This window comes from Pipistrellus kuhlii, unplaced genomic scaffold, assembly GCF_014108245.1.
Source record: "Pipistrellus kuhlii isolate mPipKuh1 unplaced genomic scaffold, mPipKuh1.p scaffold_m20_p_15, whole genome shotgun sequence".
NCBI lineage: Eukaryota > Metazoa > Chordata > Mammalia > Chiroptera > Vespertilionidae > Pipistrellus > Pipistrellus kuhlii.
Window position 1 is genome coordinate 28,479,973 of NW_023425460.1, and position 25,997 is coordinate 28,505,969.

At 43.2% G+C, this 25,997-nt stretch overlaps 2 protein-coding genes and 1 non-coding gene across 6 annotated transcripts in view; 1 reads left to right on the top strand and 2 right to left on the bottom strand.

Moving 5' to 3' along the window:
• Positions 1–21,443, bottom strand: part of ALDH18A1 (aldehyde dehydrogenase 18 family member A1) — a 47,084-nt gene extending 25,641 nt beyond the window's left edge. The window contains exons 1-3 of one of the 3 annotated variants that reach the window (XM_036438671.2): positions 21,430–21,443; positions 9,565–9,632; positions 5,956–6,071 (exon numbers count right to left, since the gene is read on the bottom strand). In XM_036438671.2, coding sequence (XP_036294564.1) covers positions 5,956–6,043 — 88 coding nt within the window. In that variant the 5' untranslated portion in view covers positions 6,044–6,071; positions 9,565–9,632; positions 21,430–21,443. Of the gene's footprint in view, positions 1–5,955; positions 6,072–9,564; positions 9,725–21,429 lie in introns of those variants that run through there. The other 2 variants (XM_045581949.1, XM_036438672.2) reach the window with 2 other exon arrangements.
• On the bottom strand, positions 11,532–25,182 carry TCTN3 (tectonic family member 3). 2 transcript variants are annotated; one of them, XM_036438673.2, is made up of 14 exons: positions 24,843–25,181; positions 24,535–24,658; positions 24,118–24,236; positions 22,323–22,450; positions 21,997–22,105; positions 21,794–21,909; positions 21,263–21,298; positions 20,618–20,698; positions 19,523–19,648; positions 18,319–18,423; positions 17,566–17,660; positions 16,858–17,011; positions 15,901–16,038; positions 11,532–12,617 (listed from the first exon to the last, which is right to left on the bottom strand). In XM_036438673.2, the coding sequence occupies exons 1-14, from the start codon at positions 25,090–25,092 to the stop codon at positions 12,393–12,395; spliced, it is 1,806 nt and encodes a 601-aa protein (XP_036294566.1). In that variant the 5' UTR covers positions 25,093–25,181; the 3' UTR covers positions 11,532–12,392. The 2 variants fall into 2 exon arrangements, with proteins under 2 accessions (XP_036294566.1, XP_036294567.1); XM_036438674.2 differs by lacking the exon at positions 21,997–22,105 and having other exon boundaries at positions 21,794–21,865; positions 24,843–25,182.
• LOC118719666 lies at positions 19,268–19,399 on the top strand. Its single transcript, XR_004988227.1, has one exon. It is a non-coding gene; the product is annotated as a small nucleolar RNA SNORA22 (small nucleolar RNA).
• Positions 25,183–25,997: the final 815 nt, after the last annotated feature.

The window sequence follows — 25,997 nt, forward strand, 5'->3', positions numbered from 1 at the left end:
TTCCTTAAAAAGAAAAGAACTTCCTGCGTGAGATGTGAACCCACGGCTGCCTGATTTCAGGCAGCCAACAACCACATCTATTTGTGCCAATTCATGGCTATTACTTATTCCCAGATAAATAATCAAGGTGCAACAGCTCAGAGCCCTTCAATTACTCTACACATAGAACCATTCTGTCTTTTAGGGTCTCCTCTCCTTCTTACTCAATGTTATTTACCTACTAATGCCTTTGACTGAAATTATATTAAAGGTGAACAAAAAAAAAAAAAAAAAAAAAAAGGAAAAGGAAAAATGCTTCCCTCTTCTCTTTTTCGATCCTGCTGCTTGGAACGTGGGGATGAAGGCTGTAGCTCAAACATCCACTGTGGACCACAGAAAACACGGTAGAACTGTGAAGCAAAAGGAGTGTGGAAGCCTGATGTTTTCACGTACGACCTGGAAGCCCTGGACTGCCTCCCTCCTTTTAGGACCCCGGCTTCTCTCCAGGGAAAGAGAAACCGATTTCTATCCTGGTTGAGCCATTATGTTTTGGGTTTTCTGTTACCTGCCCCTGGTCTAATTGTACGGAACACAGAAGCAGAACGAGGGAATAGGCAGAAGGACAGGTGAGGCCTGCATGGGGAGAGAAGCTGGCTGTGGACGTGAGTTGTTGACAGGTGGTCTCACTCACCACGAATGGACTTGCACTTGGTGGGATTCCAGATTGTAAGAGGCAAGACAGCTTGGGCAACAGGCAACACAGGCTCTCAGCAGACTAAACTTTAGGCATTCCCTCCCACACCAAGAGCTCTCTCCGTATCACTACAGGCATTAATGAGTTACTAAAGAACCACTCCAAGACATCTTTCCGCCCATTCTTCTGTAATTGTACTATTATAGAAAAACTTCCTCCACTTGAATCAAACATTATTACCTCCATTTATATTTACACTGCCTCTATCTCCTGACTATGGACCAGTAACTCCTCTAACTGTAATCCAGCTTCTAGCCTTTTCTCTAAGCTGTAACAATGGTGGGTACAGCAGGCAGTCTTATCCTTGTGGACCAGAAAGAAGATCATTGTATAATATTCTCCTCCCTCTCTGCCTCCTTCACACATAAACCTTCCCTCTCTTAAATAATCACTTTTAAAAAATATATATATTTTATTGATATTTTACAGAGAGGAAGGGAGAGAGATAGAGAGCTAGAAACATCAATGAGAGAAACATCGACCAGCTGCCTCTTGCACACCCCCTACCGGAATCGAACCTGGGACCTTTCAGTCCATAGACCGACACTCTACCACTGAGCCAAACCGGTTTTGGCTTAAATAATCACTTTTTAAAGTGACTATGTTTCAAGTCTGCTGGAGATACCAGAAAGATAACATGTCTCCTTTCACAATGGGCTTGCAGTCCAGTTGCTGGCTTCTACACCTGGCGGTTGGCACCCTTGCTAACAGATGGGTTGTCTCTTCCTGCTGGGGGATCCCAGAGACCAAAGGACTGTTTGCTGTTGGGCCTAAGTTCCCTGGAGAGCTCCCTTTCTTCATTAAGTTCATCAATATAGAGACCCCGGCTCAGTCTTCAAGGATATTACATATCCCAAGCAATATATATACCTAAGTCTAAGCTTAAAAGTTGTATACATAACAGTCTGGCCTCGCTGACCTGACAGAGAAAGAGGTGATAGAGGGAGAGACTTACTGCCCTGGGGTTTGGACCTGGGATCATCAGTGGCTTCAGAGCTCCGAGTTACACCCAGGTATCAGGCACCCTTAGACAGCTCTCAGACCACGCCTGCTGGCTATCTTTCTCTCCTATCACCACAGGGCGTGTCCTGTCCTGGAAGTGTGCTGACATGGGTGGGGCAGCCTCAGAGGGCACCTCAGAGACACAAGTAGTAGCACACATGTCAGTTCAGGTGATCAGATGACAGAAACCTAGCAGAATCAGTCAGGCTAGGTTAGCATGAACGAGACACCTGATACACAGCCTGTATCAGCAGAGGGTCGCTCTGGCTGCTGGCAACTGGGTCCCAGCGGATCAGGGCTGAGAAGGTTTGGGAGGCCGCACACATCCAGGGGGCTGGAGCACCAAGGACAGTTCTACGGGACCCAGGGTTTTTGGGTTTCTTGTTTACCAGTGCTCTCACCATCCCAGATGGACCCTACCTCTCTTGGTGGCATTCTTTTATGTTCTGCAGCGTATTATACTTTTTAGGGTCCAAACTGAAGACTGAGAAGGCCTTGATTACTTTGGAAAAATCTAAGGCTTTTGGATGAGTAATCTTTTTCCATCTTCTAACTTTAGGCTCTAAGTCCCAGAGAATAGCCATCACCTCCAAGTAAGTCTGAGGGGCTGCTGAGGTATACGTGTTGTGGGTTGTGGGTAGGGAAGTACTGTAAGGTTGTCCATACTCCTCAAAAGTGACATGGATCATACTCCAAGGGAGGATAAGCCCTTTACCTTTTCAGCATCAGAGCCCTTATGCCTCACAATCAATGAGGCCGAGTCCCAGGCCTGAACAAGAAGGAACTCTGACATTATTTCTTTCTCCCTTTCTGGCTTTCCACTTCCCTCTGTGTTTGTATCTATATGCTTTTTCACTTTGCCCTTTTAATTTCTTTAGTTCTCTTCTGCTTATCATGGTCAGTGAATACAGGGCTCCAGGACCCAGAAAAATCTAGATACAAATATAGAAAAATAAATCTAGGACAAGATCAGAAAGTGCCTCATTCATACTATTTTACTGAGAATAAATAATATCACCAATAAAAATATTGACATGCCCGAAACCTGTTTGGCTCAGTGAATAGAGCATCAGCCTGCAGACTGGAGGGTCCCAAGTTCGATTCCGGTCAAGGGCATGTACCTTGGTTGAGAGCACATTCCCAGTGGTGGGTGTGCAGGAGGCAGCTGGTCGATGATTCTCTCTCATTGATGTTTCTAACTATCTCTCTCCCTTCCTCTCTGTAAAAAAATCAATAAAATATATTAAAAAAATATTGATGTGAATACTTACTACATACCAAGAGCTGTGTTAACTATTCATACACCTTTATAAGGTAGAGGATATATAAAAGGTCAAGTGTAGACGCTGGAGCCAGACTGCCTAGGTAGGAATCTCAACTGTCCACTTACTTACTGTAACCTTTACGTATCACATAAAGTTGTGAGGGAAGGAAAGAGTTAATGCACTAAGGGACTGGCACATAATAAACATTCAAGTATTAGCTGAAAGTGTTAGCTATTGTTGTCATCATCATCATTGTCATCTTACTGAATTCTCGTAAGTTAATACTCATAGCTTAGGAATTAAGAGTTAGTTATCATTAGCCTCATTTTTTAAATAAGGGAACCAAGGCCCAGAGAAGTTGAGTAACTCACCAACATTACCAGATTGTAAAAATGGCCTCAATACTTGAAGCTTCTCTCACCAACAGGTGGAGCCTATTTTCCCACCCCTGGAATCTGAGCTGGCGCTATGACTTACTCTGACCCCAACCATGATGTGAAGAAGCCATGGATAGCCTGCTGGAGGGTGAGAGACCACATGGAAGAGAGATGATCTATCATCCCAGCAGAGCCCTCACTCCCACCCCCCACCCCCAACAGTCAGCCCTGAGCCAATGTGAAAACTAACCCAGACACAGAACCACTGTGCAGCTGAGCCCAGTCCATCATGCCAACCCATAAAATTGTGACTTAACTCCATAGATGCTGTCACTGAGTTACTTACAAAGCAAGTAGCAGAATTAGTTTTCAAACCCAGGGAGCCTACAACTAGACCTTGACCTCCTTTTTACTAGACTGGGAAATAGAGATTTTTCCAGATGAGAATAAGCTTGATTAGTTGATAAGCACGTCTTCTGCAGTAAGGTTTGGAGCCAGACTGTTGATAAGATTTAGGTGTTATCAAGGGGACAGCCAATTCAAAATATAATAAAAGGCCTTTGAACAAATGGTGCTGCAACAACTACACATCCATTGGCCAAAAAATGAACCTTGCGACAACTAACCCTCACAACTTACATAAAAATTAACTCAAAGTGATCATGGGCTTAAATGTAAAACTATAAAACTTTTAGAAAAAAAGAAATGAAGAAAATCTAGGGCTATTCAAAGAGTTCTTAGACTTGACCCCAAAAGTATAATCCATAAAAGAAAAAACTGGTAAATCGGAACTCATCAAATTTTTTTTTTTAAACCCAAACACAAAAAAGCATAAACAAACTAAAAAACTTTTCTGTTAAGAGAATGAAATGACAAACTACAAACTGGGAGGAAATAGTTCCCAACCACATATCTGACCAAGGACTAATATCTAAATAATAATTCTCAAAACTCAACAGTGAAAAACTAAACAATTCAATTAAAAATGAGCAAATGACATTTCACTGAAGAGAATATACAAATGGCAAATAAGCACATGAAAAGATATTCAACATCATAAGCCATTTAAGGAAAAACAAATTAAAACCACAATGAGATATCATTACACACCTATCAGAATGGATAAAATGAAATCATCGTCAAAGTTGGTGAGGATGAAGAGAAAGTGGATCACTCATACATTGCTGGTGTGAATATAAAAAGGAATATAAAGCAGTTTGGCCGTTTCTTATAAAACTAACTACCAATGACCCAGCAATTGAACTCTTGGGCATTTATCTCAGACAAATGAAAACTATGTTCACACAAAATCCTGTACTTATACGTTCATAATAGTCAAACAATGGAAACAACCAGTTGCCCTTCAATGGGTGAATTAAACACAATTCAATAATAAAAAGGAACCAGTTTACACACACAAATTGAATAAGTCTCCAGAGAATTTTGCTGAGTTAAAAAAAAAAAAAAAAAAAAAAAAAAAAAAAAAGCCATCCCCACTGGTCACATACTATATAATTTCATTTGTATAAGATTTTGAAATGACAAAACTATAAAAATGGAGAAGTTGCCAGGAGTTAGAGATAGGGAGGAGGGAGATGGCTTGAAAGGAGAAATCTGAAGGATCCTATAACTTCAATGGCAATGGCAATATCCTGGCTGACATATTGGGAGAAATGGGTAAAGGGTATGAGGAATGACTCTGTGTTAAATCTTTTTTTTTTTTTTTTTAATATATTTTATTGATTTTTTACAGAGAGGAAGGGAGAGAGATAGAGAGCTAGAAACATCGATGAGAGAGAAACATCGACCGGCTGCCTCTTGCACACCCCTTACCGGGGATGTGCCCGCAACTAATGTACATGCCCTTCACTGGAATCGAACCTGGGACCTTTCAGTCCACAGATGGACGCTCTACCACTGAGCCAAACCGGCTTTGGCTGTGTTAATTCTTATAATTGCAAATGAATCTATAATTATCTCAAAATTAAAAATACTTAATTACAAAAAAAGTAATGAACAAAAATAGCCTGTAAAAAATTTGGGAGGAAGGAATGAATATAGATGACACTTTAAACAAATTTTTAAAAACATGTTTTTATTGACTTTAGAGAGAAAAAAGGAGAGGGGGAGAGAGAAACATTAATTGGCTGTCCCTTTCTGGAGATCGAGCCTGCAGTTGGGGCATGTGCCTTGATTGGGAATGGAACCAGTGACCTTCTGGTACATGGGATGATGCTCACGCAATTGAACCAGGGCTAAATTTTCATTTTCATTTCGAATTATTTATTTGACATACAGAATGTTGTACACAATTAATGTAAACAACTTGATAACTTTGGAGATGAGCATATATTCATGAACCTACCACCACGTTCTATTGAATATTTCATAAAACTACCTATTATGTCTCAAAGTTTCACTTTATTGGTATAAACACTTAGACTCAACACTAGGCTGCTTCCTTGCTTACTGTTTTTGTCCAATTCCACCATTTTACATTTTTTCCCTCCTTTAAAACCTTGTTTGAAACACAGGCTGACCAAGCTTCCCACATTTCTAAGTGTCCTGTGGTACATACGAGATCTGGAGAGAGCTGTGGATTGAGCCCAGAGCAGGAGACGCTGGTTGAAGGGCTGGAAGCCAGGGCGGCAGACTTGACTCAACATGTTGCGATGTGGTCACAGATCAAAGTGCCTGCAGAATGCATTTTTAAAAAATTGAATAATGAAAAACACTAGACAATTAATTTCCTGTTCCTCTACTTCCCCAAACTCAGAATAAAAACTTGACCCTCCTGCTTCAAACTCCTCTGTATGAAGGAAACTCCTACCTCCTCTGCAGTGTATAAAAGAGAAAAACACAAATGGTTACGTCCCATACTCCAACTCAATCTTTCCCTTCCTAGACTCCCTTAGTTTTTGTGTAAGTAAATAGCAATTAAGGATTTTGAATGTTTTGAGCAACAAGAAAAATCTTTACGGTATAGCGTTTATCTTCACTAAGATTCCTACATCATTGGGGAGTCTCCCAACAGATCAAAAACAGATCCAACAGCCCGAGTTGGGTAGCTCAGTTGGTTAGAGCATTGTTCTGATACGCCAAGGTTGTGGTTCTGTATAGAGTGCCTCGTAAGGCACAGGGGCATTTCTTTAATTATTGTCAGCGGAATCCAGTGTCGAAGACAAGCCACCGTCCTGGAAACACACTTTGCCAGAGGCAGGAGTACGTCAGCTTGACCTTCAGCCCAGGTGCCAGAGGGTGGGTTTTGTTATTTAAATCAAGCCAAGCACCAGGAATGAATTCCTTTGCCTTGATTTTTAGTAAAACTTCCTGGTTTTTGCTGTATAATTGGCTCAGGGTCCCTGTCCCTGTTAGAGGACAGTGGTCCCACCCTGCCCCAGCTTTTCCCTTCTTTCTCTATGTCTGTTTCTTTCTTTCATTTTCTCAATCCCCAGCAGTCCCAACTCAAGGACCAGACTGCTCTCTAGCCTCGCAGGACACGAAAAAGAGAGAAATATTTACAGGTTCAATCACTGGCAATGACATAAATAAGAAGCAACCAATGAATGCATCAATGAGTGGAACAACAAATAGATGTTTCTCTCTCTCTAAAATAATCAATAAATAGAATTAAATAATAATTTAAAAAAAATCAGATCCAACATCCAACAAGAGCCACCTCCACCTTCTGCTATTACCCTCAACAGACCTCCAAACACCACATTCGTGACTGTAGGCTTGATTCCTGCAGACACAGGAGGAGGAGGAAAGGCCAGAGGCGGCTGCCACGTCTCTCTTCCTGCCATCCCCAGGAAACTACAGCACATTCTTACATCGCTGGGAGGCAGCGGAAAAGTCCCCAGTGGCTGGCGTTTTAAATGACTGTGGGCACATCCCAAGGAGGATAAGTACTTCTCCAGAAACCTCAAATTAAGAGCATGGAGGTTGTGGGCATTTTCCCACCCTAGGTCAAACTTTTTAGCCAAAGAATAATTTATTTCACAAAACGCTATGGAGCTCCTTCCTATATATATACACACAGAGAATAAACCATTTATTGTTGTAGCTGGTTCATTGCTGCTTTCACAAGATAAGAAAAATACTGCCCCTTCTTTGCTAGCTGGGACCTCTTTTCAACTTTTGTTCTATGGATTCGTGGACATATTCCTTCCCTCTTAAATGTGCCTCAGAGACTAGCATTTAGGTCCATGGGGAAGAGAAATAAGGAGTGGGGTGTACTGTTCTTCAATTTATACTGTACATAGGCACAAAAAGGAGAGAGAAGAGATCGGCAGGGTGCATCTGTTGTAAAAGATATGCATCTAATAGGCAATAGAAAGTGCTAAATGCTGTCTTTATTGACTTCTGTGTTTGTGACAACTTAGAAGAGAAGATCTCCCCCCAAAAATTATTTGCATAATACTGAAGCATGACAGGAGCCTATGGTCTGTTTGCTTCTTGGGTAAATTCCTTCAGTAATTGTTGCTAAACAATTATTTCCAAATGAATTCTCAAAATACTCATAGATGAGCCAAAAGGTAAAATAATCAAGCAATGACATTAACATTCCAGTTCCATCTCTTCCATGAACCTTCTCCAGCAACTATAGCATTCAAAGTTGGGTATCATCCTACAGGTTACTTTTTAACTTTTATTACTGTTGCTTTTCCCAGCTAGATTATAAACTGACAGCACGGTAAATAGGATGGGAACATGGGCTTTGATGTGGGAGAGATTTGAGTTCCAGCTCTGTACTTGCTAGCTGTGTGCCTGTTAGAGGATTACTTAATCCTTCTATGCCTCCATTTCTTCTTTTGAAAACCAGGGACAGTAACAGTAAGAACCTCATACGATTATTGTGAGAATTAAATGAGACAATGCATGGGATGCCAGGGTATAGCAGACGGTCAATACATATCAGTTTCCCTCTTCCTGTCTTTTAGGCGCTAAATGGTATCTGACAACCATTTTCTTTATTTCCTTCAGGACCTGGCGCAGGCACAAATAATCCTATAAATATTCTCTGATGGATATAGTTCACAACTACACTTAGGGACTGGTTAGCCCTCTCTTATCTAAGAGTAACTGAGAGCTCTGCATGTTTAAGGTCAATAAGTTATTAGGAATGAAGACTGACCTGGAAACCAGCCTCCGGGCCTCTCCCTTGCACCTCACAGCGTCTGATTGACCCCCTTCCTCATCGCAATGGATGGTTCGCCCTGCCGGTTTATTACCCCTTAAAAAGCAGATAGCTGATTCCAGGGAGCAAAGGGTATGTGTGTGTGTCTGTGTCTAGACTCAATGTCATCAGTTGAAAAGAGTTTCCAGGTTTTCTCAAGTACCTTTCCATAGGTTCTAAGCAGAAAGTCCTTATCTTATTGACCTGGATGGAGAACTGAACTTTAGTCCTAACAGGCTTCACCCAGAAACAAAGGTATATGGCTCACTTCAAGACAAAGATCCGATGATAAATGTCACCGAGCAGTCTAGGGGAGCAGTCTGGGGGAGCAGACTGGGGTGGCAGTCTGGGGGAGCAGCCTGGGGGGGGAAGCCTGGGGGAGCAGACTGGGGTCTTAGAGAGCGGGAATAACCGGGGTGGGAGGAGGATGGGGGTGTCAGTGGGCAGATCTGGGTGCTCCCTGATAGGCCAGGAACTACTCCCAGACCACACGCCATCCTGCAAAAAGGCCACCGTGAGCAGGTGGAGGGCGGCGGGAACTGGTTTTAAGGGGGGGGATCGAAAGCCAGGCGGTCCGCGGGGGACTGCACACACAGGCCCCTGAGGTTGGCGTGTGGCCAGTCACAAACCACGGTAAACCCGACACCGAGGCAGGTGCACCGGACCGGAAGGGGCCCGCCGAGTCTTCATCATCACCCTGGACCAGCGCCTCCATGTGGGTGGCCAGGAGGGCCGGGTACCCTAGGTCCCCGCAGACCCCAGAGCCTCCGCGCCCAGCCAGCCATATGGACCGCGCCGGGGCCGCGTGCACCCCTGGGCGGCCCGGCCCGCCGCCAGCCCCCGGCGCGAGCCCACGCCCACCCGTGGGCCCGGGCCACGCGGCTCCTGCTCGGGCGGCGCTCCCGCCACCCCCACGGCCGCCCGAGCACGCACACCCTCCCCGCCTCGGCGCATCCCCCCCCGCAGAGGCGATCCCTGCGGCCCCGCCGCCCGCCGCCCGCCGCGTACCTGCCTCGCCGCAGCGCGCCCGCCCCGCGCCCCTCCCGCAGTCCACGCGGGGCCGATGCTGGAGCCGGCTCACGGTCGCCTTTCTTCCGTCCACGTCCCGCAAGATGACGTTACGTCAGCGGCGTAGGCGTAGCGCCAGGCCGCGGGGCCTCCGCCGTTGACGTGAGGCCAGGGGCCGGCCCGGGGCTGCGCTGCGGCGACGGCGTAGGCGCCTTCTGAGAATCGGCCCTGGCTCCACGTGGCGGGCCCCGCCCACCGGAGGCGGGGCTGGAGCGCTCCCATGCACGTCCCCGGGGGACGGCCGCCAGGGGGCCTTCCCCAGAGGCAGGAAAGATGCTTTGGTGCTCAGCTGCTGGTGGAACTTTTTTTTTTTTTTTTTTTTAAGTTATTTCACAGAAACATTTATATCTAGATTTATTTATCATTGCTTACATTTAAAAAATATATTTTATTGATTTTTTTGCAGAGAAGAAGGGAAAGGGATAGAGAGCTAGAAACATGGATGAGAGAAACATCGACCAGCTGCCTCCTGCACACCCCCCACCGGGCATGTACCCGCAGTTGAACCTGGGACCCCCTCAGTCTGCAGACGGACTCTCTATCCACTGAGCCAAACTGGCCTCTGTTGGTGTAACTCTTTAGGTGTGTTTTCCAGTGTGGGTTTCACACAAACTTTTGCTGTTTAAATGAGAAAAAATTTGGCAGTGAGATAAAATGATTTGCCCCTTAATGGTCTGGAAGTCTTCCCAAAGGTCCCAGCCCAGCTCTTGCTCAGCCAACGGCATTGGGGAGGATATTGCACTTAAATAGTTATGTCTAATCCTAGATAATTGGAACTATTTCAAAGGGGCAAGAGGATCCACCCTACAAGTGAGAGCTCAGACTCCCTCCCTCTCCACTTCCCATGCTTGGCTCAAAGGGCACATTCCTGCACCTGCAGGGACTGCGCCAGGGGAGGGGAGGGGAGGAGAGGCAGCACTTGAGTGTAGTTGGGTGACAAGGAAGCCTTCTTGCCCCTTCTGTAGTTGTCCCTAAGAACATTGCTGAGCCTATTTATTCACTAAACATTGGCTCCTAGGCATTCCCTAGGAGTGGAGAAAGACACTGTCCTCTCCCCAATGAGTTCACAGCCTTCTGGGAGAGACAGATCCGAGAGCAAATAAGAGTGTGTGATTAATTCAGGAGGAAGGGATGCCCAGGGATTCAGGCAAGGCTTTAAAAAGAGAATAGACATTCGAAGTGTGCTTTGAGGACAAGAAGTAAGCAGTTCATCTAGAAGAGGGATCAGAATCATACCAGGAAGAGCGACTGGAAGAAGCAGAGGCATGAGACATATGGGGGACAAGGCAGGAGAGGAGTTCAATTTCCCAGCACCATTTATTGAGTAGACCATCTTTATCCCCTTGTATGTTCTTGCCTCCTTTGTCCAATATTGACCATATAGGTGTGAGTTTGTTTCTGGGCTTTCTTTATCGGTACCATTGATCTACATAAGTCTGATGGTGAGGGTGTGGAGAAAAGGGAATCCTTGTGCACTGTTGGTGGGAATGCAGATTGATGCAGCCACCACGGCAAACAGTATGGAAGTTCCTAAAAACAAAATTTAAAAATGGAATTGCTTATGACCCAGCAATTCCACTTCTGGGTATATGCAAAGAAACCCAAAACACTCATTTGAAAGAATATATGCACTCCTATATTCATTGCAACATTATTTACAATAACCAAGCTATGGAAGCAACCAAGTACTTATCATTATCGAGTGTGTAAAGTGATGGTACATTTATACAATGGAATATTACTTGGCCTTAAAAAGGAATGAAATCTTACATTGTGACAGCATAGATGGACCTGAAGGGCTATACTATATGAAATAAGTTAGTCAGAGAAAGACAAATATCATATAATTTTACTTATACATGGAATCTAAAGAGCAATATAAATGAACAAACAGAACAGAAACAGACTCATAAATACAGAGAACAGGCTGATGGATGCCAGAGGGGAGGGTATTGGGGAACTGTGTGAAAAGATGAAGTTTGTGTTGTTGTTGTTGTTTTAAACCCTCATATATGTAGAAAAATAATCATGAGGCAGACCACGTTACTTAACTTGTATGTGCTGCTGGGATTCGGACAATTGAGTCTCAATCAGTTTTATTTCTCCACCACAGTGGAGGAAAGGAAAAACACAGATAGTAGGATCATTTGCTAGTAGGAAAGGGGGTTGGGATTCTACATTCATTTTGGGAACTATAGAAATAACTGCTTGCCTGGGAAGACTGGCCCAAGGGAGCAGGGAGGAGCCCGATAAAATACATAGCGAGTGGTTTTCTTTTCTGAACAGTCAGCTTCTTTCAAGTCCAGAGGGCAGCTATTCCCAAGTTCACGTGGGGGGCGTAGGAGCATGATCCTTTTTGATGTTGAGCCAGCTGTGTCTGCGAGCAGATGGATGAAGGTTTGCAAACCTTTGGTCAGGCATCACACACTGAAGGGCCGGAGGAAGGGCTCATTGCACTCTCCTGCTTGAGGAGAACAGAACTTGATGTATAGCTGGTATTCTGTAGGTCATATACCAGGGACTCAATTTTTGGAGATCTTTGCAACTGACATTACTGCAGCATGTTCAAGTTCTAAGCAGAGAGCTAGGATGAACAAGATATTTTTATTGCTTTTCTAAAATCTCTTCTCTCATGTACAAAGGCTCCTCCAGTTAAGTCCACTCTTCTCCTAAATGCTCTCTGGTCATTAGCCAACACAAGTAGGCTGCCGTAGGACTTCCCATAGGGAAGATTAAAATCCGGTTCCTCTCCTTTTGTTACTTAGTCTCTAGGTTAAGAGAACTCCAAGGAGTAAGAGACACAGGATAAGGACGGGAGAGACTGAGCCTTTCTGAGAGTCTGCTCCTTTGCTGAAGGCGACTTTGAAAGGAAAGAAGAAGTCGAATGGCAATTTCCAGTTGGTTCTGGGTTGGCCCCGAGGAGGCTCTGGCTTCTGGGTAATGTCCACAAAGGTCACAGTAGTTGTCAAAGACACTTCTGTTACCTGGGAATCCTGCAGGAAGAAAGTCCACAACAGGTCTGCACTTGGTACCAATTTAAATAGCTCTTTGCTTGACTTTTTATAACTTTCACTTCAGAAAGACCAAAACCAAATTGCTCTAAGCAAGATATACCTTTTCCTCACATTGGTCCTATGTTATTTTCTATGAAACACAGGAAATGAATTTCTCAGCAACAGTCCAGAACTGTGAACAGTTTCACCTACCTAAAGACTGACTCTAGCTTCCCCCACCTGGGGAGCTGTCTGATATCAGAGAGGCCAGATGGCAAAACTGCTGTGGCATGCTTAGCAGCTCTACCTTATCAGGCTCCAAGAGGATCCAGGCCCACAAAGGGAAAGGAGGCTAAACCTAAAAGCTTCCGGAGACTAGAGCAAGCAAGTCTCTGTAGAACCCGGAAAGACTCAGTAACAGGAGGTTACAGGGAGGCAAGGAAGAGGTAGGGACAGAACATGGTGACTGAATGGGACTCCCTCCATGCAAACAAGCAACAACCTCTTCCGCACCTCGAGAAGAGACTGGACAATTCAAATCAGAGAAATTCTGGATTTAGAGATGTTGGGCATAAAGAAGGACTGAGTGAGGCATAGAACTAAAAATAAGGAAATTACTCTGTGTAATGAAATACCTTTCCTCATCTAATTCCAAAATGTTGACAGATGGTCTTACAACTATACCGTTCAGTAGGGAGGGCCTTTTTCTGAAGAAAATTAGTAGTTCCACAAAAAGACACAAAGATACGGACAGCTGGCAGAATCACAATGTTTTGGTTAATGACAACCACCTACTGATGGTGGTCCCATTAGATTATAATGGAGCTGAATAATTCCTATTGCCCAGTGATGTGGCACCTATAAAGTCATAGCACAGCAAATTACTCTCACATTTGTGGTAATGCTGGTGTAAGCAAACCTACTGTGCAACTAACTGTACCTCAAGGCCACACATCAGGCCGTCTCACTCATGATCCTGGAGCTTTAGGTCTTATTCAGTAGCATCTGTGTAAGAACCCAAGTTTATTCACACATAAAAACCAGCTGGTCTCAAACATACTTGAAAATATAATACAAATTTTTTTTAGCCCTGTATTTCAATATAACGCAATGAAAATAACTTAAGAGTTTATCTCTGTTTTCTTAGTCCTCATAAGGTACAAGATTTCTGAGGTAAGTTCAGTGTGTTATATTTGAATTCTAAAGTCTAAATTTTTTCCTATTTACATTTTAAAAATATGTATAAGCAAAATTTGAAAATTTACTGTTTAGCATGAGCAGCAAGAACAGTGAAAAAACAAAAACAAAAAATGGAACCAAAGAAGAAAAAAACCTCAATCGAAGTCCAATTAACTCAATTCTTTTACTACCCTGTTTCCCCGAAAATAAGACAGTGTCTTATATTAATTTTTTCTCCCAAAGTTGCGCTAGGTCTTATTTTCAGGCGATGTCTTATCTTTCCATGTGCTAGGTCTTATTTTCGGAGGATGTCTTATTTTCGGGGAAACACAGAAGTATCAAGACAACAAAAGGTACATAGCCAAGTCAGCTTATTTCTTTTAGTAGGGATTCGGTTATCATGTATGGTTGATTTATTTCATGTCTATCTTAACCTACAATATTTTATGATGTCTACTTAAAAAATTGCTACCAACAATTCTGTTTTAACATTTTGTGTGATTTTAGGGAATTTTTTTTTCTTCAATTCAGTTTACATGCAGCAAAACCTGTTTTCCCCAAATAAGATTTACTTTGTAACAACATGAAAAGTTTGCAGTAGGTTTTGTTTGGTTTTGGTAATAAAAAGTAGATCATATGTATGTATATATGTGTATATATACATATATGTATTATTATATTACATTTTTGTAATCTCAATTTTAAAACCATTCTATGTAAATCTGCATGTTGAATCATTTCAAATAAAAACTCATCTATAATAATAAAAGCATAATATGCTAATTAGACCAGATGACCTTCCGGACGAAGCTGGGCTCCAAGGCAAGGTGCCTGCTGGCGCCCAGAGGGAGCCCAGCGCTGGCAGCTGGGGGGAGGAAGGCCTACTCTTGCACAAATTTGTGCATCGGCCTTCTAGTTATCAGATTTATGTTTTGTAGATTCATATTTCAGCCCATAAACTAGGACACCTTCCTCTTTGACTCAGGTTTGTAACTCATTATTGAGTTGTAAGAGTTCTTTATTCTACATACAAGAACTTTGCCAGTGTATTACAAGTATTATCCCCTAGTCAGTGGCTTTTATTTTGGTCTTCTTTTTTCATTTTAACTTTTTCACTGAAGTATAATTTATATACAATAAAAGGTATACATCTCAAATGTTCAGTGTAATGAGTTTTGACAGTTGAATATGCAACTAGACCAACTTACACTATAAACAAGAATAAACACAGATAAAAGACTGTAAATTATGAAAGTGTAACATTCCTAAAAGAAAACATAGGCAGTAAAATCTCAGACATCTCTCAGAAAAAAAGGCTCAGAAACTCAAGTGTGACTGTCACACTGAATATATATTTATGGAAAATTATTTTCTGTGGTTGAATCAACCAATTTAATAATAGTGTATTATAATTTAAAAGAAAATAACCTACATTATAGTCTGGGTTTAGGATATTAAAAAATCAGTAACCAGCCAAAACCGGTTTGGCTCAGTGGTAAGAGTATCAGTCTGCGGACTGAAAGGTCCCAGGTTCGATTCCGGTCAAGGGCATGTACATTGATTGCGGGCACATCCCGGTAGGCGGTGTGCAAGGGGCAGCTGATCAATGATTCTCTCTCATCGATATTTCTAGCTCTCTATCTCTCTCCCTTCCTCTCTGTAAGAAAATCAATAAAATATATTTAAAAAAAAATAAGTAACCAGCCGAAACCGGTTTGGCTCAGTGGATAAAGCTTCGGCCTGTGGACTGAAAGGTCCTGGGTTCGATTCCGGTCAAGGGCATGTACCTTGGTTGCGGGCACATCCCCAGTGGGGGGTGTGCAAGAGGCAGCTGGTCGATGTTTCTCTCTCATCGATGTTTCTAACTCTCTATCCCTCTCAATTCCTCTCTGTGTAAAATCAATAAAATATATATTTAAAAAAAAAATCAGTAACCAGGCAGGGAGGATCTACTTGAAAGTAAATTGTGTCAGCTCACTCTAACCAAGCATTGGCTGGTAGCATACATTGTCTCTCAAAAGTCAAAAATTATATAGGCATCAAATGGCTGATAAGACAGTCTAGGCTTTGCAAGGATTAGCGGTCCTTAATGACCATGACTTACCTTTATGGACTGACACTGGTACAGGAATCGTGCTCCTGACACATGAGCTTGTGGGTTGGATTGGAGGCCTATATATGCCCACAATACCTGGGTCTGCAGGGACACTGGTACGACACAGCAAGAAGTGCAGTGTGTAGCCTACAGAGGGGTAAAGAAGCATCTGTTTGAATTTCTGATGGCTATCTATAAATCCATCACCATGCACTGAGTAGCCATTATTTCTTAAACATTGTACATTAACAGAGAAAGCAATGTGTGTAGAGAACACAAAAGTTCACATAGACTGTATTACTATTCTTGATCTTAGGAAAATTAAAATTCTAAAATGGCCCGGTGTATGAATTTGTGCACAAGTGGGGTCCCTTGGGTTGGCCAGCGATTGGGGGCAATCAGGGCCAATAGGGGCCATCTGGCCCAGTGCCAATCAGGCTAGCCAACTGGGGGGAAAGACCATGAGAGGTTGGCTGGCTGCAGGAGGTTGGCTGTAGGAGTGCACTGACCACCAGGGGCAGGCCCTGCATTGAGCAGCTGCCACCTGGTGATCGGTATGCATCATAGCACCCGGTTGTAACAGTCACTTAGGCTTTTATATACATAGACTAGAGGCCCAGTGCACAAATTCGTGTACAGGAGGTGTCTGGCCAGCCTGTCCCAATTGGGCTGGGCCAGCCAGGGGAGGGGACATGGGAAGTTGGCAGGCCAGTCCACCCCCAATCAAGGTTGGGGGGGCGATCAGGAGTGGGGCTGGCTGGCCAACTGCCCACAGCACCTACCCCTGGCCAGCCAGCCCCACCCCCTGGTCGAACTCCTAGTTGAACTCCCAGTCGAGGGGACAATTTGCATAATAGGCTTTTATTATATAGGATAATAACCACATTATCTATGGAAATAGGGCTGGTTTTAATTTCAACAAAATGGGAATTCGAGTCCCGGTCAGACAGGTATTTCTCTCCTTACTGAAACACTGCAGTTTCTGATGAGGATCCGGGTCCACTCTGACTTCTGAGCGGGGTCAGCGTTACCAAAGATGGCAACATGCTCTGGTCTGGGCCTTCCGTGAAGAGTCTGGTACATCTCTTGTTGCAAGTGGCTGCAATCCACATTTTTCAGCCTGAAATTAAACATCATTGAGGCTGCAGTCCAATGCTAACTTAATAATGAAACCATATTAGCATAGTAACCAAACTGGAGGCCCAGTGCACGAAATTCATGCACAGGGGTGGGAGGTGGGGTCTGTCAGCCCAGCCTGCACTCTCTCACCATCTGTGAGCCCTTGCCAGCTGTGAACCCGGCTTCTGGCTGAGTGACGCTCCCCCTGTGGGATCACACTGACCACCAGGGGGCAGCTCCTGCATTGAGCGTCTACTCCCTAGTGGTCAGTGTGCATCATAGCAACCAGTCAATCTGCTGTTCGGTTGATTTGCATATTAGCCTTTTATTATATAGGATACCGTAATAGTATAAAATGAATTGGAAGGAAAAAAATCTTCGGTAAGTATAGAGGACTGTCAGAAAGCTCTTAGTATTATGAATATCATTTAGATTCTATGGTTATTCCTAAATAGCAATCTCTGAACTATCATTCAAAATATAGAAGTTACCATACCAACATAATCCCTAGATAGAGACAAAATTGTGAGAAATGATGTGGGAGCAATGAATTACCTGAGTTTGCATCCAGACATTGCATTCACCCCAAATTGTACTTTGTGTCTCCTGACAGAGCAAGTTCCATCACCCTGGCTCTGCAAGAGGGTCACCTGAGGTAGAAAGTGCTGGTCAAGGAGGTCATAACAGAAGAAAATAGGCAGACTGGAAAAGGCATGCTCTTATTGTTTCCTTAACACCACTTATATTTTATTAATATCATGGTTTTCTTCCTCTAGTGATTAAAAAGCACACTGAGACAGTGTTTTTCCAAAAATGGTTGATCACACAACAGATATAAAATACCTCATTAAAACAATGTCATGATCCTCACCTTCAGCCCGTCTAAGATGTTTTTTTTTTTTTTTTAAATATATATTTTTATTGATTTTGTACAGAGAGGAAGGGAGAGAGATAGAGAGTTAGAAACATCGATGAGAGAGAGTCATCGATCAGCTGCCTCTTGCACACCCCCCACTGGGGTTATGCCCGCAACCAAGGTACATGCCCTTGACCGGAATCGAACCCGGGACCTTTCAGTCCCCAAGCCGACGCTCTATCCATTGAGCCAAACCGGTCCCGGCCCGTCTAAGATGTTTTAAAGCTTTTGGTCGTATCACCATTTGAGAATACACTGTATTAATGGCTTGGTAAAGGAGTCCTGGATACCGAAAAAAAATGGGGGACTGCAGAATTGGAAAATCCAAAAGATCAGCAGTTGCAACTTTCCTCATTAGGCTGCAACAGGCCACTCAGCTCCAGAAAGGATACAGAGTGACTTATGTCACCAGTTAGAGCCAAGAGTGTCTTCCCGACAACATAGCCAGGATTCCCACTTCGAGGACCAGGTGGGGAAGTGGCTGTGCTCTGAAAGGCCTGCAGAAAGAGTAAAAGAAGTCACTTACGGAGGAAGCATGCTCTCACACCTTCCGCTGCTTGACTTCACACCTTCCTTAAGTTAGCTGCACTGGGGCTTCGCTCCACAGTGTAGGGCTTGGCAAAAATTTCTATTCCAATGACTTCCATTTTTATTCCCTGCAGTAAGTCCTGAGTGATATGAATATTGAAATTGACCATATAAACTCACTGTACGGCACTGCTACCAAGGATTACAAGCAAAGATTTATCAACCCTGTTTTTAAAAAATTAGTATCAATTTAGGTGTATGTTCAGCCTGGCTGAAAGGAGAAATGTAACTGAAAATATATTTTAATTAGCTATAGATGTTCCAGAGATGAACTCTAAGAGATGAGACCTGGTTGATCACCTGGAGGCAGAGCTGAGGAAAAAACCGGACTCGGTGAGGTTAAAAAAGTAGCAGCAGAAGAAAGACAAAGGTGGTGATCAAGACTGGAAATGTAGGTTAAGTGGGGAACGACTAAAACCCTGAATGCCACTTACCTTTTTGACAACATTTATAAATACACAGACAAAATTCATACTCATTGTAAGCTCGTAAGAGCAAATAATACAGAAATACAAAAAGTGAGAAAGTATCTACTGCATGCACAGACATATGAGAAAAGCTTATTAAAGAATTTCCATGGGATGATGGCTGAGTTTATGTTTCAAAATGACTATTTAAAAAAGAGTTTGGATTTGACATTGAATTCCTGCTTTGCTGGGGGCCAAATAGAGAATCAGAGAAATTAATGAACAGGCATTGCTGAATCCCTATCATTTGTAGTTAAATTATGGCACACTAGATGTTGAAGCCTCTTGGTGAGGCCACAAACCAAGTGTGCTTTATGGTTCCCTTGGCTTTGACTCTGCTACAGCAATGGCTGTTCTTTTCCTCTGTAGTGACGGGATTATTTATCCTTTTAAATGTATTCAGGAAGTCAGCACACTATAAAAGAAATGCCTCACCTGACAGACTGAAGTAGGCCTTCATATTCTCACTCTATTTCTCATGTGTTACCGACGCAGAGGAACTATATTCCTCCCCCCGCTGCCCCCAAAGAAGGGCCCTTACCCTGAAGCGAATGATGAATTGTTGCTGTAAGGAAGCGCCTGGCTCAACAGTCAGGTTGGTTTGTCCAAAGCTGACAGAGACCTTCTGGATCCCAAAAGTCCCATTGGTCTCTATCTCATAGATGATCTGCAATACAAAAGGAGAATCAATTAGTAAAGATTATTTAGTGGATCAATTATGTTTAATTTATATTTTCTATCTTTAAAGGTTTTATTATAAATGAATGCGGGTACAGCATGGTGACTATATGAACAAAATTGTATATTTAAAAGTTGATAAAAGAGAAGATCTTGAAAATTCTCATTGCAAGAAAAAAATTTGGAACCGTGTGGTCATGGTTAACTTATAACTGTAAACCTATTTTTGCCTACCCCATTACATATATCAAATCATATTGTACATCTAAAACTAATTCAATAGTATTACATGCTAATTGTATCTCAATTAAAAATATAGCTAAATGAGGGAGAATAAACAAGTAGACTTAAAAACACATGAGAAAAAAGACCGGATAGAACTCTTAAAAGATCTAGGGGAGAGGTGAGTTTTAAGATTTGAAAGGGAAGAAAAATAAGTTTTGATTGTGTGCAGAGGAAGGTGAGAAGAAACCCAGGCAGGTGAATGGAAACCTGGTTTACTTGGCTGTCTCATGTCTGAGGATGAGGAGAAATAGCAGCTGGAGTTAAAAGTTATAAACAAGTGATCCTTAGATTTCTGAACATAATCTTTAAAGTTACGCTTTAAGATAATTTTTACTTCTGTAGGTTGATTAGAAGAGAATAGAGGAAAAATTGATTAGTCTACTTCAGATTTTCTTGCTAACAGAAGAAAACATGGTCAGTAAGAACCCTAAGAGACTGCATATCAACAGAGAAGTCAGAAATACTCGTAATGTTCACGACACGCAATACTGGAGGATAATAGCAGTGGAAACAACCGAAACATGGTAGGGAGTAAGGCGATGGGTTCAATTCTTTGTTAATTTTCAGGTAATGCACAAAACTTCACGTGAGGTCGGTGTGGTACTGAAGATGAGGCACCTCGGTAATGGTGATCAACATTCATCCACCCAGAGCCTGAGGTCAGCATCCCTACCTGGGAAACAGCATTCTGACAAGTGTTTCCAGCCAACAGAGGAGAAGCAGCCTGGGAGACAAGTGTTATAGGAACCTGGAACTGAAAAGGGAAAGAAGTAAATCAACTAAAATTGAAAGCAGCATTTCCCCTTCTAGCTACATATCATGCTAAAATGAGTATTTTTCAATTTGACTATCACCTTTCTCCTTCCGCTGCCAGCCTACAACTTAAGTCCAAGTCATGTCATTCTAAGTCAGCACATCTCAAAACATATTTCTCAGGACACTGATTCTATTAGATATAAAATAAAGGTTCCATAGTCAATTAAGTTTTAGAAATATTATATTTGATACCTGCCTTTTAGAGATTAAGAAGGCCCTTAAGCCTATTAAGGACTCCAAGAAGTCCACCCTACATATAGTGTTTAACTTTGTTTAACCCAATATTTCCCAAACTTATCTAGTAACAACCTTTTGAATTCTTAATTCATATGATGCTTTTTAATCTTATAGAACACCTGGAAAACATTGTTTTAGATTCACACTTGACACTTTGATACATTACAAATACATTTTCTTTCATATTATAAGCAAGGCTGAAATTGCTTTAGATGTAAAGGGACCAAATATTCACTTTACTTTTTCCTGATGAGCAGCATCCTACCTTCATATTCTGCAGATCAGTCATACCTCTTGGCACCTAGAATAAGAGAAAAGCAAGAAAATGAGCATGCACGTATCTGAGAGAGAACCTCCAGGAGCTTGCGTTTTCACATTTGAGGGGGGAGGGAATAAGTCAACATATTACAATCATTTGCTTGCTCTCTCTACCCGACTCTTCTTTATGCTAAACGCCAGGAGAAAGCTGAAGGGAGGCTGGATGGACTGTGATGTCCATCTACTCTGAGCTCTACTGAATGACAAAAGCAGAAGTTTTGATGAAATAGTGAGATGTCACCCCTCTCACCCTCCCTAGCCAATCCCATTAGCCAGGAGGTTGAAAATCTCTAATCATGGCTATATAGCCCTAATTCTTTCCTCTTTCTTCAGACAACAGGTCTTACAAGCCCTCTGTCTTTTATGTAGCTCTTGGGCATTCTGACTTCCAAGTTAGCACTTTGCCCACAACCCAGCAGCGGGCAGCATGCTGACTTTAAACCCATAGGGCTGACGGTGGGAGAGAAGGGATACCCACCTTCAAGACTGTGAAGTTGTAGTAAGAGACAGCATTGAGGGCGGGGTCCGAGGTGCAGCTGTCTGCCAGGTTCTTGAAAAAACGGACACAGGTTGTACTTTTACTCTCCAGGAAACCTTAGCGCACAAAGAATGAAGGGGTGGTAAATGAGAAAGCCTATTCTAGCTTGAAGACAAAGGCTGGCACTTCTGCTCTGGACTCACCGGCAGGATTGCTCTCGATACAGAGTCCCCCAGCTCCAACTCCCGCAGGCTGCCTCAGCAAACTCAGTACAGACCACTTGGATAAGTAAGTCAAAATGGGGTCCCCGGCCTGGACAAAGCATAGCAGAAATTTATTCACAATGAGAGTGGACAGAAGTCCACCAGGAACTGAAAAAGCAGAAACAAAAATTAATTCAGCTCGTTAATGTGGACAAACACTGCCCTCCAAAAGAACTGACAGCCAGATACCTCAGAGATACCCAGGCAATTGTTGGTTATGAGGGAATAATTAAACCAAACAATTCCGCCCCTTTCCCCAGGCTTACCCTGTAAAAAGGTGGTGGCGACTGCGTTTGTAATACTGAATCGAATGGCTGGCCTCCAAACTCTGTAGCTGGGGTCTGGAAGTTGGATGCATTGACTGTTTGGGGCTTCTGGAAATAGTTTAATTTTGCTAAAATGTGTTTAGAAATAAAAGGGTTTTAGTTAAAAACAAAATATTTATTTTTAAACAGCTTGCATGCCAAGTAACTAATATTTTTATTGAAGCATAATATTATATATACACAGTAAGCTTAAGTATACAAACGCGGTAATCTTAAGTGTAAACTCAAATCTACATAACATTATTACTACTACTCAGATTAAGTTATAAAAGCATTTTCCCAGAAGGTTCCCAATCAATACTCCATCTTGAGTTAACAATTCTGATTTCTATCACCTTCTAATTTATTTGTAATCTGTTAAATGAATTAGTTTTAGTGTTAATATCGGAGGTAAGAATATAGCCAACACAATGGAAACAGTATGGAGATTCCTCAAAAAATTAATAACAAGAGTTACCACATGTCTTGGCAACCCCACTTCTGGGTATACAATCCATCCTTTCTAGATTCTGATAATTTACCTTGGGAGATACATGTTTATATAAATGGAGCAATCCTAAGTATTCTATGGTTTCTAAGGGAATGACTCTCAGGTGTTGTTGAGGAAAGAAAGTTCAAAACTACTGGTCCAGAGCAGTAGCAGGAGGGCATAGGAGGCAGGAGGGGAGAACAAAAGTAAGGGAGACCAGTTGGATGCTATTGCAATCGCTCTGGAGCAGGAAGGCTGGGACTAGAAGGCAGTGGGAGATCTGGAAAGGATAGGGCAGCCGCAGCTCATTTGTTATAGCTATCCTCAGCAAATTCCCAAGTCTATTTAAAAACCTTAATAATAACACCTCTCATTGCTATTGCACTCTAACGTTAACAGAGTACTTTCACATCCAGGGTTAGTATTATTATTATCATTGCTTATTTTGCAATTGAAGAAATGAGACTGGAAATGACAAGGGATTTGCCCAAGTCTGAGCAGTTGATAAGTAAATAGCAAGGCTGAGATCTGACTCTAATGCTCTTTCTCCTACACTGTTGCTTCATAAAATAAAAACAAGGTTGGTATATAGGTCATTTTTCAAAAACATTTCATGTACTATTGTATTTGGTGCCTCCTATGTGTCACTTATTGGAGAGTTAATGAGAGCCTTCATGTTGATTGTATCAAGTAGGAGAATAGAATCTACCTGTAATTATCTGGGCCAACAGGGATGATTGAAATTAAAGTTCTGTATGGGTTTTCTGACCCATAGCTAAGAGGGTATTAAAAAAGTACCAATGTTCACTAATAAGAGAAAGAGAGAGGGGGCAGGTGGAAAGAGGTTGATAGAAATTCTCAACAACAACAACAAAAAAATTTAAAAAAAAAAAAAAAACAAAGAAAGGAAAAGGGCAGAGACAAAACCAACTTTTAATACACTGAGTGGCCAAATTATTATCTCTGAACGCATAATAATCTGGCCACTCAGTGTGTGTGTGCGTGTGCGTGCGTGTGTATTAGAAGCCTGGTGCATGAATTCGTGCATCGGTGGGGTCTGGCCAGACTGGCCAGGAAGAGGGGACATGGGCGGGTGGTTGGCCTGCCTGCTGGTAGAACTCCTGGTCGAGGGGACAATTTGCATATTAGCCTTTTATTATATAGGATATAGAGTGAGTGGCCAGATTATTATGCATTCAGAGATCATAATAATCTGGCCACTCAGTGTAAATGTTAGGCAATAAAAACCAACAGGCTGCTACTCACAGTTGTTCACATGGACACAAAACTGCTTAATTCCATTTAGATCCATGAAAACTCTCGAAGGAAATGGGGAATTACTCCTGAAGATAAGGGAGTTGTCCACACAAACCCAACTCGAAGACCTGCGAAGACACAGATAGGATGAAGAAGATGCATTTAGAAGCACAGGGTCGAGTCCAAAGTTGCCCATTAGATGTCCGTCCGATGCCAAAGAATGACTCTCCGGGCAGCCACAGGGCAACATGAAGGTCGTAGTCTGTTGGGCAGCCCTGCTCTAAAGATGCCAAAGAACAATGTCGCTTCTGGGAACAACCACGGCAATCCCACTTGCGGTGGAAACGAGGAAGGCAGGAAGGTTAGCTCTTCCAACTATCACCTATTCTAGGGCCCCCATCCCCTTTAGGGCACAAGTTGGCTCACCTCACGCTTCCCGGGAGGCAGAAGGAGAAAACTGATCTCGGATGGAGAAGAGAGCAGTCTCTGTCGCAGCAGCAATTGATATCGCAGGTGCCAGGAGTCAAGTCACAGACACAGATCGGTAAGACTACGGAGGGACAACATAAAGGGGAGCGAAAGGGATGAGGATCCCTAAGTTCTTCCAGGTGCCAATTCCCTCAACTGACAGCCCTTTCCCCTCTCCCCCCAACCTCACTTTGTAGCAATCCCCTTTGTTCACAGGATTTTAGACCTAAGCCTGTAGTTTCCACCCCCACATTCCCTCCCCTCACCTGGGAGGAGGTCCACGGCCCCATTTTCAGGCGCTGAAGGGGTCCCCAGAGTAGGGAACACCGAAGAGGTCCCAGGCACGGCCCGCGGGGTTTCAGTCCCCTCCGAAGAGGCCGGAAGGGTCCCGCCCTGCGACCCCGGCTCCGAGGGGGTGGGCCCTGGCCCTGACGGGGAGGAAGAAGGCTGAGGACGCGCGCCCTCGGGGTTCAGCAGGAAGAACACCTGCAGGAGCGCGAGCGGCGAGGTGTACATGGGGCTGCCGAGAACCCCACGTGTTTACAGTGGGTCTCGGCGGTCGCCAGGCGCGTCGCTAAGAGGGGGGTGCGGGGAGCAGGCGCATAGCTTCTGACGTCATCCTGTTTGCATCTGCTCATTGGTTCATGGTGATGACTGAGATCTCTTAAGCCAATAGAAAGCGGCGTTGTTACGGCTCTTTCCGGCATCGTTTAGTGTGCGCCCCCCTCCTTAGACCGGGCCCCGCCTCCGTCGCTTGGCAACCGTCAAACGGGCGGAGGCGCCCTCGCCCCTCTCTCCGCTAGGTGGCAGTAGTGGTTCAGCGGAAGGACCAGAGCCGCCGGGGATGTGCGGGCTTCTCGGCCCAGAGGCCTGAGCCCTTCCTTTGGTGAAGGGAAACCCCAGAGTCTGCAACCAGAACTGCGTATCTTTTCCACTCGGATTCTAAGCAAGGATAATTCTATGAAGAAAAATACAGCAAAGATACATACCTTAAAAAAAAAGTCTCATCTAAATTTTGTGTCGGGGGTGGGGAGAGAGAATATATTAGAAAGATTCAGCTCCTTAAATTTTAACGCTGAGAAATTACTAAAACATATCAACCTCAATAAATGTATGAAATCATTAAATGTGGACGGCATATTTGTTACTGCAAAAAAATAGAGAGGGGGGTTGAAAAAATAGAGTGTGGGGGAAATGTGAGAAGATAGAGAAGGATTAAGGAAAAGAGACATTGTATAGGAGATGAAGGGAAAATAAGATTTAGGGATGGAAATATCCAAGGGATGGAGAAGAAAACTTACTTTTTGCTATTACAAACCACTACTTTTTGTAATCCTCTTTAAGAAATGGGTGCCTCTTCTGATTTTCTAGAGCAACACCACCAGTAGAACTTCCTGCAATGTTGGAAATGTTTCACTAGG

Coding starts and splice junctions, on each gene's coding strand:
- TCTN3 (XM_036438673.2), bottom strand. CDS start 25,092: ATGTACACCTCGCCGCTCGCGCTCCTGCAGGTGTTCTTCCTGCTGAAC. Junction 24,237..24,534: donor TGCCTCCCGGGAAGCGTGAG/GTGAGCCAACTT, acceptor GTGTCTTCGCAG/GTCTTCGAGTTGGGTTTGTG. Junction 17,012..17,565: donor ATGTCTGGATGCAAACTCAG/GTAATTCATTGC, acceptor GTTTAATTTCAG/GCTGAAAAATGTGGATTGCA.